At 42.4% G+C, this 16,212-nt stretch overlaps 1 protein-coding gene across 2 annotated transcripts in view; it reads right to left on the bottom strand.

The window, feature by feature from the left end:
* The window catches only part of NLRP8 (NLR family pyrin domain containing 8), a 40,741-nt gene continuing 24,529 nt past the window's right edge, over positions 1–16,212 (bottom strand). The window contains exons 7-10 of one of the 2 annotated variants that reach the window (XM_003809863.5): positions 14,777–14,947; positions 12,302–12,472; positions 9,020–9,190; positions 1–790 (exon numbers count right to left, since the gene is read on the bottom strand). In XM_003809863.5, the coding sequence (XP_003809911.3) occupies positions 661–790; positions 9,020–9,190; positions 12,302–12,472; positions 14,777–14,947 (643 nt within the window). In that variant the 3' untranslated portion in view covers positions 1–660. The remainder of the gene's footprint in view (positions 791–9,019; positions 9,191–12,301; positions 12,473–14,776; positions 14,948–16,212) is intronic. The other variant, XM_024926732.5, reaches the window with a different exon arrangement.

The raw sequence follows: 16,212 nt of genomic DNA, 5'->3' as shown, positions 1-16,212 counted from the left end.
CTAGGGACAGTGATTTTAAGATGAGGTGATTGAGCAGGTTCATACATTCAGAGCTGAGAATAAATAAAGGTAGAAGAAGCAAGAAGACGATGAAGACTTTGTCTATATCCTGTCTTAGGTGACTCAAAGCATTTCATTTAAGCTTTATATAGCATATATACATACACATATATATATTTATGTGTATATGTATTTTTTTTTTCTTCTTGAGACAGAGTCTTGCTCTGTCGCCCAGGCTGGAGTGCAATGGCGTGATCTCAGCTCACTGCAAACTCTGCCTCCTAGATTCAAGTGATTCTCCTGCCTCAGCCTCCCGAGCAGCTGGGATTACAGGAGCCCACCATCACGCCTAATTTTTTGTATTTTTTTTTTAGTAGAGGTGGGGTTTCACCATGTTGGCCAGGCTGGTCTGGAACTCCTGACCTCAGGTAATCTGCCCACCTCGACCTCCCATAGTGCTGGGTTACAGGCGTGAGCCACCACGCCCAGCCTTACATAGCATATTAATATACAAAGGGCATCACCGTCCTCACTCCAGGGTTCAAAGCTGAGGTTCTGTGGTGCTGACTGGGTTGCTCTGTTTCAGGGGAAAGTACGTTAATGCATACAGGATGATAACGCCCGGTATTTGCCAGTCGTCACAGAGTGGGAACTGATCAATCAAGCCCCAGAGAAAGATGACTGGACGGCGTAAGGATTAATCTGGGATAGGCAGTCACTTTTTCCCGTGAAGTCGGGTGGGTGAGGAGTTGGGGAGAAGCTAGTTATTTGAGTCCAGGCAGGAATACAGCTGGAGGGAGGTAAAGGAAGGCTGCTGGTTGAGGTCATTTTCTGAGGATGAGTGACTTCCCTAAGCTTGCATTTTGTCTCTATGCTTTTTCTACAGACCGTACCCCTCCCACCTCACCTTTCTACCCAGGTGTCCTGAATGATTAGAAAGCAGCAGTTAAGATTATAGGGCTTGTAGTCTCAGACCCAGCTTTGAATGATTTGCTGCTTTCTACCCCAGGCAAGCCATTTAACTTATCTGGGGCTCAGCTTCCTCCCTTGGTAAACAGGACAAACACCATCAGAATTATATGGCATTTCAATAACTAAGTTACAGTTAACCATAGTATTTGCACAATTAGCACCAAAACACCCTCTGGACTCCTACCAAATGCAGACCAGACATTAGCTAATCCTGACATTCAAGTTGCAGTACCCCCTACTCTGTACTTAATTTTTGAGACGAAGCCTCACTCGGTCACCCACGCTGGAGTGCAGTGGCGTGACCTTGGCTCACTGCAACCTCTGCCTCCTGGGTTAAAGCGATTCTCCTGTCTCAGCCTCCCTAGAAGGTGGGATTATAGGCACATGCCACCACGCCCAGCTCATTTTTGTACTTTTATTAGAGATAAGGATTTCACCGTGTTGGCCAGGCTGGTCTTGAACTCCTGACCTCAGATGATCCACCTGCCTCGGCCTCCCAAAGTGCTGGGATTATAGGCGTGAGCCACTGCACCCAGCCCTCTGTACAGTATTTCAGACCGAATGTCTGAAAAGGACGAGAGACTTACCTAAATACCCCAAGTAAATATGAGGTTTTAGAGAAAGATCTTTTCAGCAAAATGGGGTAACTGGACTTTGTTCTTTCAAGGAATCCTCTGGTCCTGGGCTTTGAGCAGCCAGAAGGGAGAGGGTGGGGGCACCTAGTAAGCTCAATATGCGGGTTCTAATCAGCAGTGGAGAAGAAAAGCGGGAAGGGCAGAGAGCAAGACAGGAGGAATACTCACCAGCTTCCCACCTCACCTCCAAGAGCAGGTCCAGCTCTGGGCCAGCTGGCAATCACGGAAAAAAGAAGGCCACGCCCAGCTCCACGCCCACGTGGCGATAGTTCCTGGGGAGCGCTGAGCCAGTGATGTTGCTGCTGCTCATTGGCTGCAACCGGCTCTGAACCACCAGCCCCAGGGAACAGGCACTTTTCTGCACCTGTGTGCACCACTTACAGGTGCTGCTGCTGGCAAGAGGCTGCCTTTACCCCCACACACCTGTGCTGAGGGCGCCCAGATGCTCACAGCCTTCAGCTGGCTGTCCTGAAGCAATTAGTGTGTGTGTGTGTGTGTGTGTGAGTGTGTGTGAGAGAGAGAGAGTGCATGTGTGTGTGAGAGAGAGAATGTGTGAGACAGAGACAGTGTGTATGTGTGTGAGAGAATGTGTGTGAGACTGTGTGTGAGAGTGGGTGTGAGAGAGACAGTGTGTGTGAGACAGAGAGTGTGTGTGTGTGAGAGACTGTGTATGATAGAGTGTGTGTGTGAGTGTGTGTGTGTGTTGGGTGCCCTTATTTTACATAATCCGGAAGTTGCACTTGGCATTTTTTAACTTTTTGTGTATTGACAAATTATAATTGTATATTTTCCTGGGGTCCAGTGTGATCTTCTATGTATACAATGTCAAATGATTAAATCAAGCTAACAAACACATCCATTGCCTTGAATACTTATTTTTTTGTGGTGAGAACACTTGAAATGTACTCTCTTAGTAATCTTGAAACAGAAGTTTATACTTTTGATAAAGTCCCATGTATTTATTTTTAGTTTTTTTTGATGTGGAGTCTTGCTCTGTGACCCAGGCTGGAGCACTCAGTGCAAACTCCGCCTCCTGGGTTCAAAGAATTCTCCTGCCTCAGCCTCCTGAGAAGCTGGGACTACAGGTGTGCACCACCATGCCCGGCTAATTTTCAAATTTTTAATAGAGATGGGGTTTCACTATGTTGGCCAAACTGATCTCGAACTCCTGACCTCAGGTGATCCACCCGCCTCGGCCTCCCAAAGTGCTGGGATTACAGGCATGAGCCAGTGTGCCTGGCCAAATGTGTTTGAAAATTCCATTTGAAGAATTTATGGTGAATGCATTTTAAAATTTATCGTCTCTCCTTAGGTCATGAAGGTCTTCTGATTAGTTAACTTTTAGAAAGTGTAGTGTCTTTCCTTTCATATTTAGATTTATACTATACTTGGAATTAATTTTGTATATGGTATGAGGTAGGAATTCAGATTTTTTTCTTCTATGTAGGAACAATCAATTTAGCACCATGTGTTAAAATACCACTCTATCCCTAGTCTTTTGTAATGTCAGCTTGTCAGAAGTCACGTGGTCATGTTTATGCCCTTCTGTTCTGGACTCTATTCTGTTTCCCTAGTATATTTCTCCAATCTCTAATTAAATGTATGGAAAATACCATACTGTGCTAGTTATCCTGAACTCTTTGCATTTCTTTTTTTTCTTTTTCTTTTTTCTTTTTTTTTTTGAGACAGAGTCTCACACTGTCACCTGGGCTGGAGTGCAATGGCATGATCTCAGCTCACTGCAACCTCCGCCTCCCCAGTTCAAGCGATTCTCCTGCCTCCACCTCCCTAGTAGCTGGGATTACAGGTGTGTGCCACCACGCCTGGCTAATTTTTTGTATCTTTAGTAGAGACGGGGTTTCACCATATTGGTCAGGCTGGTCTCGAACTCCTGACCTTGTGATCCGCCCACCTGGGCCTCCCAAAGTGTTGGGATTACAGGCGTGAGCCACCGCGCTTGGCCACATTTCTTCATATACTTTAGAATTTGCTTGTAAATTTCCAGTAGAGTACTTTGGGAATTTTATGGTAATTGCAATAACTTTATGAATACAGCCAAGGAAAATTGTCATCTTTGAAAGACAGTGTTCCCATTCATGAAGTTTGTATATTTCTCCATTTATTAGGTATTCTTTAATTTTTTCTTTTGAGACAGGGTCTCACTCTGTTGCCCAGGCTGGAGTGCAGTGGTGCAAGCACGGCTTACTGCAGCCTCGAACTCCTGGGCTGAAGTGATCCTCCCCACTTGGCCTCCCCTAAAGGGGTGGGATTACAGGCGTGAGCCACTGGGCCTGGCCATGGCACAACTGTTTTTTTTTTTTTTTTTTTTTTGGAGACAGTGTTTTGCTCTTGTTGCCCAGGCTGGAGTGCAATGGCGCGATCTCGGCTCAACACAACCTCCACCTCCTAGGTTTAAGGGATTCTCCTGCCTCAGCCTCAAAAGTAGCTGGGACCACAGGCATGCACCACCACGCCTGGCTAATTTTGTATTTTTAGTAGAGACGGGGTTTCTCCATGTTGGCCAGGCCGGTCTCAAATTCCTGACCTCAGGTGATCCCCCCGCTTCGGCCTCCCAAAGTGCTGGGATTACAGGCGTGAGCCACTGCGCCCGGCCACAACTGTTATTGTTTATTCCTATTTGAGATTATTGACACCAGTATAAAAGAAATTTTATGCTTTTAAAAACTGCTTAATAGTACATAGTAATACATTTTATTTTCATATATCGAGTTGTTGTGTGTGGGATCTTACTAATTCACTTTTTAATTATTATTTTTTAATCCCCAGGGTTTACCAGGATTATTAGTTCTTGTTCTATGTATGTAATCACATTGTTTGTGAAAAATGACAGTTTTATTTCCATCTTTATAATGTTGTGTTTATTATTCCTCTTGTTGCCCTGTTACACTGACTAGGACCTCCAGTGCAAAGTTAAATAAAAGTTGTAATAGTGGTTGGGTTTTTTGCTCTCATTTTTATCTTAGGGAAAGAATTTTCACAAATAGTGAAATATTAGATTAAATTAACAATAAGCATGTTAGCAGTAATTTTTTAGAAGCCCTTCCTCAAATTAAATAAGTCACCATCGGTTCCAAGTTTGCCAAGTGTTTTTTAAAAATTGCAAATTGATGTTGAATTTTATCTTTTTTTTTTTTTTGCATCTACTAGGTTGGTCTTCCTGAATCTGAAATAGTTCCTGCCAACTTTGTGTTCTTGTTGTGTCATGTCACTGAGGCCCTGCCGTGTTTATCTCAGCACGTTCCATCCACAGGCACATGATATCCATTTGTCTTCTTATTGGTGATGTTAACTTTGAGTACTTGGCTAAGGCACCATGTACCCTGTTTTCCCACTACTCTTACTTTGTAATTCACATGTAGTTTCTGGGGAGAACCTTAAAGACTCATGTGAGTACATCGAGTCTCCATCTACTGGTTTCAGCACCTTCTGATGGTTTCTCTAACACCACATTTCGTCATTCATTTATTTGCTTTTTTTTATTATTATTTTTTGAGATGGAGTCTCATTCTGTCACCCAGGCTGTAGTGCAGTGGCACAGTCTTGGCTCACTGCAACCTCCACCTCCTGGGTTCAAGTGATTCTCCTGCCTCAGCCTCCCGAGTACCTGTGACTACAGGCATGCACCACCACGCCCGGCTAATTTTTGTATTTTTAGTAGAGATGGGGTTTTACCACGTTGGCCAGGCTGGTCTCGAACTCCTGACCTCAGATGATCCACCTGCCTCAGCTTCCCAAAATGCTGGGATTACAGGAGTGAGCCACCGCACCTGGCCTACTTTCAAAATATTCTTTTTCTTTTGCAATTGCCCTATGCTGCGTCTCCTTTGCGGTGTATCTGTTGTTTAAATTCTTTTAAATGAAGACAGGAACCAAGGTCTCACGACTGTCATCCACATTTCTACCATTATTTGGTTTGATGATTAAATTATTCCAGATTTGGCCGGTGGGAACTCATTCAATCAGGCTCCTTGTTCCTATTGCTATGTCCCCATTATTATTATTATTTTTCAGAGACAGGGTCTCACTCTGTTGCCCAGGCTGGAGTGCAGTGATGCATCATGGCTCACTGCAGCCTTGAGATTCTGGGCTCAAGTGATCTTCCCACTTCAGCCCCCCAAATAGCTGGGACCACAAGCATGCGCCATCATGCCCAGGTGATTTGTAAAACATTTTTTAATGTAGATGGGGACTCTCTATGTTGCCCAGGCTGGTCGCTAACTCTTGGGCTCAAGCAACTCTCCACCTTAACCTCCCACAGTGCTGAGATTACAGGTGCAAGCCACTGGCCTGGCCCCCATTGTTCTCTGAGCATTGTCTTACTTCTGGCACAAGATGTTCCAAGCCCATTCTGTACATTCCCAGCACCAACTGTGGAGTCAGCTCTTTCTCTGAAGATTCTTGGTTCCTTTAATGAGGAACGGTACTTAGAAAACAATACCTGAGCACCAGTGTGCTGTTTCTATGATACCATTGTTTCTACACTTAAGTTTCTTTTTCATGGCTGAATGGTACTCCATTGTGCGTAAGTACCACATTTTCTTTATCCATTCATCTGTTGATGGACACTTAGGTGCTTCCAAATCTTGGCTATTGTGAATAGTGCTGCAATAAACATGGAAGTGCAGATATCTCTCTGATTTGCTGATTTCTTTGGGGTACATACCTAGCAGTGGGATTGCTAGGGTGGAGGTTGAAGACCCCAACTGCTCTGGCTTTTGAAATAAAATTTCTTCAGAATTAAGAAATCAACCTCGGCCGGGCATAGTGGCTCACACCTGTAATCCCAGCACTTTGGGAGGCCAAGGCAGGCAAATCACGAGGTCAAGAGATCAAGACCATCCTGGCCAACATGGTGAAACCCCGTCTCTGCTAAAAATACAAAAAAATTAGCCGGGAGTGGTGGTGCGCACCTGTAGTCCCAGTTACTCAGGAGGCTGAGGCAGGAGAATCACTTGAAGCTAGGAGGTGGAGGTTGCAGTGAACCGAGATTACACCACTGCACTCCAGCGTGGTGACAGAGTGAGACTCCATCTCAAAAAAAAAACAAAAAACAAGAGAAACCAACCTGGATGATACCTGATCATTACGTTGTAAAAAGATGGCTGTTTCAGAAGGGAAAAAAAAACCATTGTGATTGCTTTCTAGATCTTTGAGTTTTAAATGCTGCCATAACTAATTTAAGAATGTAGTAGTTAGTTAGGACCTTAAAAAGTTAAGAGTTACACTTCATTTTTAGAGCTCCTTAAACGTGAGGTGATTTCCTTTTTCCAGTACTTGCTACATTTATTATCTTCCTTAGAAGTTCCTTGTGCACACTTTCCCCAGACACGTTAAGAACAGGTTTCTTCCTTAACAGTTGATGGACCAGTCTATTGGTAAATAAATCACACTCTAAAAAATTTCAAATTGCATTCATGCATATTTTTAATTAAATTTTTCTAATACCCTTGAAGATATGCAGACATATCTCCAAGAGATGTTTACATGACATATTCAAAGACATTCTGGTAGCCAGGAGTAGATGTGGGTTGGAACTCACCTTACCTTGGTGCCCCCAATGCAGTGACTAATCTATGTGTTAACACATGACACTCCGTAACATTGATGGAGCTATTTGGAGGTCATGCCCTACACCAGTTCCCAGAACGAATGGAGCCATTCCAGAGTCAGGACGGCCCACAAAATAGGCAACTGTTTCCCAATTTCTCATTAGGAAAAAAAAAAAATACCCAGAGGGCCACCAGATCAGTCACCAGAGGGTCCAGATCGATTCATCTCTATTGCTTCATCACAGCACTAAGAATTCCAGTCCTGTATTATCTTCAGGAAGTCTCCTTCCACTACAGGGCCCTCCAGTATTGCCAGCATATCCACTTCATTGCTGTCTTTCTTCTCCCTGGGAAGGATAAAAACAAGGTTTTGTTTTCTTACATTTGGTTTTCTTTTGCAGCCCCAAAACAAAGAGACAGAACCTCTAGAACAGAAATTTACCACCTAGGAGACCACCATGGCCCCATGCAGTAGGTCAAGACGAATAGGAGCACTCTTAGGAGCTCAGGAATGAATTCAAAGTGCCTTGGGGTTCAACCAAGACAGCCCCCATGATCCCTCCTCCTACGAATCACACTCTTGGATGGCTCCCTCTCTCACTGGACCAGGGCTGGACTGTGGCCAATAAAACAAGGCAGACGTGATGGGACGCCACTTTCAAGATTAAGTAATAAAAGACTGTGGCTCTGTTTTGAGCTGTCAGTCATCTCTCTCTGCCACCGTCTCCCTCTGCCTCTGCCTCTCTCAGCCTGTCATTCTGGAGGAAGCCAGGTGCAATGTCATGAGCAACTCCCTGGAGAACAACTGAGGCCCCCCCTGCCCACAGCCACACAAGTGAGCCTGGAAGCAGATTCAACAGCCCTCATCAAACCCCAGCCAGTGGCTCAACTGAGACCTCGGGAGATACCATGAGCTAGAACCTCCCAGTTACATCGCTGTCGTATTTCCGACCCTCAGAAATTGTGTAAGACAATACGCCTTTATGTGGCTTTAAGTTACTAAGCGTTGAGGTAATTCACTCCATAGCAATAGACAACTCATACACCAGGAAAAATTGTATCTTTCACCCAGAACCCACCACTGGTTGAGAACATGTGTTAGGCACTGTGTTAAGTGCCGTATGTGTGACTTTTCTTTCAGTCATCATAAAATCTCCATGGGAGAAGACACCATCCCAATTTTATAGATTAGCAAATTGAGGCTCAGAAAGATTAACTTGTTCATGGCTATATAGCTGGTAAGTGATAACAACAAACTCAGCTGTTCAGGAAGAAAAGGTGAAGAAATGAAGAAAAGAGAAGACAAAGACAAGAAAGAAGATATCAGATAGGAGAATCCCAGTTAATGGTTCCTTTAGGTAAAAGTGGGAGTTGGGGGTTTGAACAGCTACATTAAGGGAAATATAAATCCCCAGGAAACAAAAGCAGAATGGTAGCAACACCTGAAACAATAGCATTCCAGGTCCACAATCTCACTTTCTATTTTAAGAGACAGGGTCTCACTCTGTTGCCCAGGCTGGAGTGCAGTGGTGTGATCATGGCTCACTGTAGCCTCAACCTCCTGGGCCCAAGTGATCCTCTCACCTCAGCCTCCTGAGTAGCTGGGACTACAGGCATGCACCACCATGCCTAGTTAATTTTTCTATTTTTTAGTGGAAGACAGGGTTTTGCAATGTTGCCCAGGCTGGTCTGAACTCCAGACTCAAGCAATCTGCCTGTCTCAGTCTCCCAAAGTGCTGGGATTACAGGCATGCACCACTACACCCAGCCCAGCATCTCACGTTTTACAAGGAGCTTCTCTTGTGTGGTAGGTTTTGCACAGGAAACCCGGTGGAGACTTACAAAATGACCTCTTCTCTCTTCTTTTGGCTTGAGAAGGCCTCGCACAAGGTCAGAATACCATAGACTCCAATCGCATTCTTACTCAAGTCCAGATGTCTCAGATGTTGGTTTTTGCGGAGCACGGAAGCCATGGCCTGGCAGCAAATGGAGGTGAACAGGCAGTTTTCCAGCCTGTGACACAGAAACAGACAGCAGAGAAGTCATCACAACTCATCTGAGAGCTCAGCTGGTGTGACGGCTTACAGCCAAGAAATCACACTGACAGGAATGCGTAATGTTGTTCCAACTATGGTCTATTCACCTGTAGTCAATCAGTTTCTTTGTGTCCTTTTGGTGATTTCAGAGCAGGCTATAGTATTCCTCACTCTAAGAATTTATGAGCCAAGTATATCTTTCGAAAATGGCTTGTACCTACTTATCTTCATTCATTCAAAGGATATTTGATTCCACCTAGAGGACATTTTTGACACAAGAGTGAGCAACACACACCATCCTTGCCTCCCTGTAACTCACAGTTGACTGGGCAGGGTATTGAGGGAGGAGACAGGTAACAAAATACATGTATTCAAATAGCACGGTTTTATTGTCCTAATGGGCCAGGTGTTTGGATCTTTTTTAAAAAAATTTTTTTTGGAGACTGAGTCTCACTCTGTTGCCCAGGCTGGAGTGCAGTGGTGTGACCCTGACTCACTGTAGCTTCAAATTCCTTGGCTCAAGCAATCCTACTACCTAGTAGCCTCCCTAGCAGCTGGGACTGTAGGCACACGCCACCACACCCAGCTCAAATCCTTCTATAAGTAAGTCACTTTGCCCTCCCACACAGTACTCACTGAAAAGTTGGGGAGGCACATCTACAAATAAGTGACCATGTCTCAAAGAGGTGCCGTGTATCATAAATATGATGCCGGCCCATAAAAGTCCTTGAATGAAGAGTAAAATTCATGGATTATTAGATTAATGGGTTAACGGGTTATCATGGGAGTGGGATGGGTGGCTGTATAAGAAGAGGGAAAGAGATCTGAGCCAGTATACAGCATGCTCAGTGACTCACTAGTGACCCTGCCGAGAATCCCCCCAGCACTAAGGCTCTCACCAGATGCAGCCCCTCCACCTTGGACTTCTCAGCCTCCACAGTCCTTTTCTATATACGTCATGCAATTTCAGGTATTCTGTTATAAGCAGCAGAAAACAGACTAAGACAGATAGGGTCCATGAATTTTACACTGAGCCAAGTTACTGCTCATGGCCAAAACTAGATTAAAAAAATAATCTCAGTAACTCACCATTTAACATTAGGTATATCTCCAAATGCTATCCCTCCCCCCTCTAAAACTGAAAGTATAATAAAAAAATTTAAAAAAAATTAAACAGCAAACCCAAAGGGGACAGGTGGATGAAAAGGACCCAAAGCAGATAATTGTCTTGTTAGCCCCACAGGTATACTGGAAACATAAAATTAATTTTGTGATCTGAAAAAAATAATAATCATCTCATACAAGCAAAGGCTTAGAAAATACTGCATAAACACTTTCAAGTATAGAAAGTTCTTTTCTACCTGAAAATATATTTCACTCAATCTAAGAGATAAATCAACATTTAAAACCCAAACTAGATTTGAGGCATCAAAGAATCATGACTGGCAGTGAATTCATACTGAATTTCATTTGAGAAGCAAATCATCAACAAAAATGAACACCATTATCCAAACTAATCCTGGAAATGAAAGATGTTCTACAAGACAATAATTTAAATGAGCTAGATTAAATACCAAGACTATGCTAATGGAGAGCAAAAAATTTGGATTGAAAGAGGTAAAATTAGATTCATTTTTTGATCATGAGAGGAGATGTTTACAAGTCTTTTCCAAATACTTAAGGTAACCAAAGAATTAAAAACAGAACGAATGCTTTTATATCACTGGCTGCTATACATGTTAGCAAAGAGACCACAAAAAACAGGGAAATATATACATTATATATTTTCATATATAAATATATTAAAATAATTAATATATATTTTAATATTATATATAAATATATAATACATATATTTATATAATATAAATTATGTATATATAAATATATAATATACAACATAATATGTAAGTATATAATGTATAATATATTGTATATTTACATATATTTACATATAATATATTCATATTTATTTTATCTATTTATATATACTTATATATAAATAATATATTACTTATATGTATAATATATAAAATAAGTATCTACATATAAATATTTATAAAATAAGTATATATGTGTCTGTACATATGTGTACACATATGCAGATATCTTATGTATCTTTACATATATACGTATATATGTATCTTATGTATCTTTATATATGTATATATGTATATATGTATCTTATGTATCTTTATATATGTATATACCTATCTTATGTATCTTTATATACGTATATACATATATATGTATCTTATGTATCTTTATATACATATATATGTATATATGTATCTTTTTTTTTTTTTTTTTGAGACAGAGTCTCACTCTGTGGCCCAGGCTGGAGTACAGTGGTGTGATCTCGGCTCACTGCAAGCTCCGCTTCCCAGGTTCACACCATTCTCCTGCCTCAGCCTCCCAATTAGCTGGGACTACAGGTGCCCGCCACCACGCCCAGCTGATTTTTTGTATTTTTAGTACAGACATGGTTTCACCGTGTTAGCCAGGATAGTCTCGATCTCCTGATCTCATGATCCGCCCCCCTCAGCCTCCCAAAGTGCTGGGATTATAGGCGTGAGCTACCGCGCCTGGCCATATGTATCTTTATATACATATATATGCATATATCTGTATCTTTAGATACATCTTTATATACGTATATATGTATATATGTATCTTTATATACATATATGTGTGTATATATATCTCCTAAGTGTAAAATTCAATTTCAGAAGACCAGTCATCTCAGATATCAGTCTAAAATTGACAAACTCTTTGTTATCTTTTATTCAACTGGAAGAATATTTTCTAAAACAATTGTTAACACAGATTGCTGCATCCCACCCTCAGAGTTTCTGGTTCCCTAGGTCCGAAGTGGGGCCCCAAAATTTGTGTGTGTCCTGCCCAGGCGAAACTGCTGCTGATCCACACTTTGAGAACCACGGCTCAGAAGCTTCCCAGTTCTCCAATTCAATGGAGGGAACAATCCAGAAACTTAAGAAGACAGCCCTTTCCTGTTATATATTCCATCCTGAGAGACGCTTATATACAATTCTCCTGGACTCACAGGAGGAGACGAGGGGCCACTTACTCCAGGATCTGTAATGTACAGTCAGGGTTCTTCAGGGCCTCACACAGCAGGATCACCCCATCATCCTTCAGGCTATTAAAACTCAGGTCAAGACTTTTCAGGGTTTTATTTTTACAGAGCGCAGAGATCATATCCTGACAGCAATTAAAGGTCAAGTCACACTTTCTCAGCCTGCAAAGAAACACAGGTTAAAAAACAAACAAACAAACAAAAACAACAACGAAAACACCCTTAGGTTTTACTTCTTTGTTTTTGGGTTCTGTTTTTATTTGTTTGTTTTGTTTGTTTGTTTTTTGTTTGTTTTTTGTTTTTGCATAATGGCGTAACCAAGATGCAATGAATATACCACACAATTCACCCACTTAAAGTGTACCAAATATTGGTTTTCAGTCTATTTATAAAGTTGTACGATCATCACCACAATTTTAGAATATTTGTGTAAATTCGGTTTAGAATATTTTTGTCACCCCCAAGGAAAACCCTGGATACTTTAGAAGCCACTTCTCACTTCCTCCCCCAACCCACCCCAACCCTAACACCACTAATTTGCTTTCTTTTTCTGGATTTGCCTATTTTTGGCATGTCATTTAAATGGAATCATGTAATATGTGACTTTTTGCATTTACCTTCTTTTATCTACCATAATATTTTGAAGATTCGTCCATGCTGTAGCATGAATCAGTATTTCATTTAACAATTAAATAACATTCCATTGCGTGAATACACCATACTTTCTTTATGCCGTCATCAGGGCACAGACACAGGTTGTTTCCAGATCTTGGGTGTTATGAGTACTATGAATAATGCTGCTGTGAACTGTGTGCAGGTTTTCATGTGGAGGTGGGTTTTTATTTCTTTTGTGGATACACCTACAAGCAGGACTGATGGCTCACGGATTAAGTCTGTGCTTCACCTTTTGAGGAATGCCAAAGCTGCTTTCCAAAGCAGTGGCACCGTTCCCTGCTTCTTTTTGGAGAACTAACAGTATCAGTGTTTCAGGGGGTATTTTGCACCACCTCTTGCCTTTCACAAACATTTGCTGAGAGTTACTATGCTTGGGGCATTGAATTAGGGGATGGGAATTCACTCAGGCAGAGCCCCTGCCTTTTAGCAGCTCATATTCTCATGTGAGACAAGAAATAAAGAGGGGATTCGATGGTTATGGTTCGGTGATGTCCTAGTAAACCAGCTCTCTAGAGCAAACAAACAAAAGCCCTCATGTGTAGTGATTGCCAGTTTCCATGGTGCAAACACTTCTGCCATGGCTGATTTCAAGCTGTGAAAATGAACTACCTCGTGACAGAGCAGGAGCACCGTGATCTCGGACAGACACTGCCACTTTAAGTTCCAGCTCCCTTTCTAACCTCATGCATTTCAAGGAAATCATTTCTCTCCTAATTACAAGCAGCCAGAAAGAACAGACAGTAAAACACAGATAAGACAGCTCTGGCACAGAGGGAGGTGGGGGGAAAGTCTCTCGGGTAACTGCCAAACTTCACATTCATGCCATGAGCCCCAGTAAAACAGTGGACCTTTTTTCTTTTTCTTTTTTCTTTTTTTTTGAGACAGAGTCTCACGCTGTCGCCCAGGCTGGAGTGCAGTGGTGCGATCTCGGCTCACTGTAAGCTCTGCCTCCCGGGTTCACGCCATTCTCCTGCCTCAGCCTCCTGAGTAGCTGGGACTACAGGCACCTGCCACTGTGCCCAGCTAATTTTTTGTATTTTTAGTAGAGACGGGGTTTCACTGTGGTCTCGATCTCCTGACCTCGTGATCCTCCCGCCTCGGACTCCCAAAGTGCTGGGATTACAGGCCTCCCAAAACAGTGAGCCTTAATAGCACATTCCTTTCCCTTCAGGTGCACTAAGATAGGGAAGCTAAAAGCAGACTCAGGGGATATGCCTGCAGCTGCAGAAGGATGTATGGGAACAGACACACAACTCTCCCTCCCAGATAAGCACAACCAAGAGTCACAGAAGCAGTCCAAGCCTCTGATAAATATTCCCACCCTGAATCTTTAAAAACTCTTAGTCTATAAGAGAGTGTAGCTCTGACCTAACTCGGCCAGAAGCCCCTCTCAGGTCTGTTTTCTCTAAAATAAACCTGTCCTTAACTGTCAAGCCACCTTTTGTGTTTCTTTCCTCTTTCTTTAATTCTTACACCTCGAGGTAGTCGTTCTTACAGTGATGAACAGATAGATGTCAATATTCCTTAAATTTAAAACACCCTGCAGTCCCTCTGAGTTCACTCCTGGGTGTCTTGGTACACAGTTTGAGAACTCTGCCTCTAGATCACTTGTCTCTGAATCAGAAATAATAACCCTCCTCTTTATTGTGCTTTTCCCCTCAGTGCTAGCACCATGCCTAACATGCAGTAGGCACTTAATAAATATGTGACATAAATGAATATATAACAGGTTCTCTTCATCACCCTGTTCTGCTCCAGGGAATTCAGAGAAGAAAACATTCTGGGACTTACACCAGCCTCTGCAGAGGACATCTCAGGTGTGGCAGGGCATTCCAAATATGCTTGGCCCCTTCATCTTTCAAGGCGTTTTCTGCCAAGCTCAGGTGGGTCAGCATCTTACTCTGCCTGAGACAGGAGGCAAGGCTTTCACAAGTAAGCTGTGTAAGGTTGCAGTTCTCTATCCTATGGGAGAGAAGCACACAGATGACTGAATGGAGAGGGGTCTTTGTCTCACACAGAAGGGTGATCCTCTCAGTCAGGGCTCTCCCTCTGGATGCAGAAGCATCCTCACACCTCTGTCATCACCACTCAGGACTTCCAAGCTTTCAAGGAAAGGACAGCAGCTTCGATGTGGGAATGGTGGGATGAAGGCATTGTGGATCAATAAAACTGATAGACTAAAAAGCTTCTGCACAGCAAAAGAAATAATCAGCAGAGTTAACAGACAGCCCACAGAGTGGGAGAAAATCTTTACAATCTATACATCTGACAAAGGACTAATATTCAGAATCTACAAAGAACAAATCAGCAAGAAAAAAAAATCCCATCAAAAAGTGGGCTAAGGACACGAATAGACAATTCCTAAAAGATACACAAACGGCCAAAAAGCAAATGGAAAAATGCTTGACATGACTAAGTATCAGGGAACTGCAAATCAAAACCTCAATGCAATACCACCTCACTCCTGCAAGAATGGCTATAATCAAACAATAAAAAAAAGGTGTTGGTGAAAAAGGAACACTTTTACACTGTTGATGGAAATGTAAACTAGTACAGCCACTGTGGAAAACAGTGTGGAGATTCCTTAAAGAACTAAAAGTAGAGTGACCATTTGATGCAGCGATCCCACTACTGGGAATCCACCCAGAGGAAAAGAAGTCATTATATGAAAAAGATACTTACACACACATGTTTATAGCAGCACAATTTGCAGTTGCGAAAATATGGAACCAGCCCAAATGCCCATAAATCAACAAGTGGATAAAGAAAATGTCACACACACACACACACACACACACACACACATACACACCATGGAATCCTACTTAGCCACAAAAAGGAACAAAATAATGGCATTTGCAGTAACCCAGGTAGAATTGGAGACTATTTTTCTAAGTGAAGTAACTCAGGAATGGAAACCAAACATCGTATGTTCTCACTCATATGTGGGAGCTAAGCTATGAGGACACAAAGGCATAAGAATGACAGACTGGACTTTGGGGACTTGGGGGAAAGGTTGGGGGGTGGCAAGGGATAAAAGACTACACATTGGGTACAGTGTACACTGCTCAGATGTTGGGCGCGCAAAAATCCCAGAAATCACCATGAAAAAGCTTATTTATGTAACCAGACACCACCTGTTCCCCCAAAACTTATTGAAATAAAAATTAAAACCTGAAAAAAAAAGACTAGGTACAGTGGCTCACATCTGTAATCCCAGCACTTTG

Source organism: Pan paniscus, chromosome 20 (genome assembly GCF_029289425.2).
Source record: "Pan paniscus chromosome 20, NHGRI_mPanPan1-v2.0_pri, whole genome shotgun sequence".
Classification (NCBI taxonomy): Eukaryota; Metazoa; Chordata; class Mammalia; order Primates; family Hominidae; genus Pan; species Pan paniscus.
The sequence above is the reverse complement of the archived record's forward strand: the minus strand, read 5'-3'. Positions and strand labels throughout refer to the sequence as shown.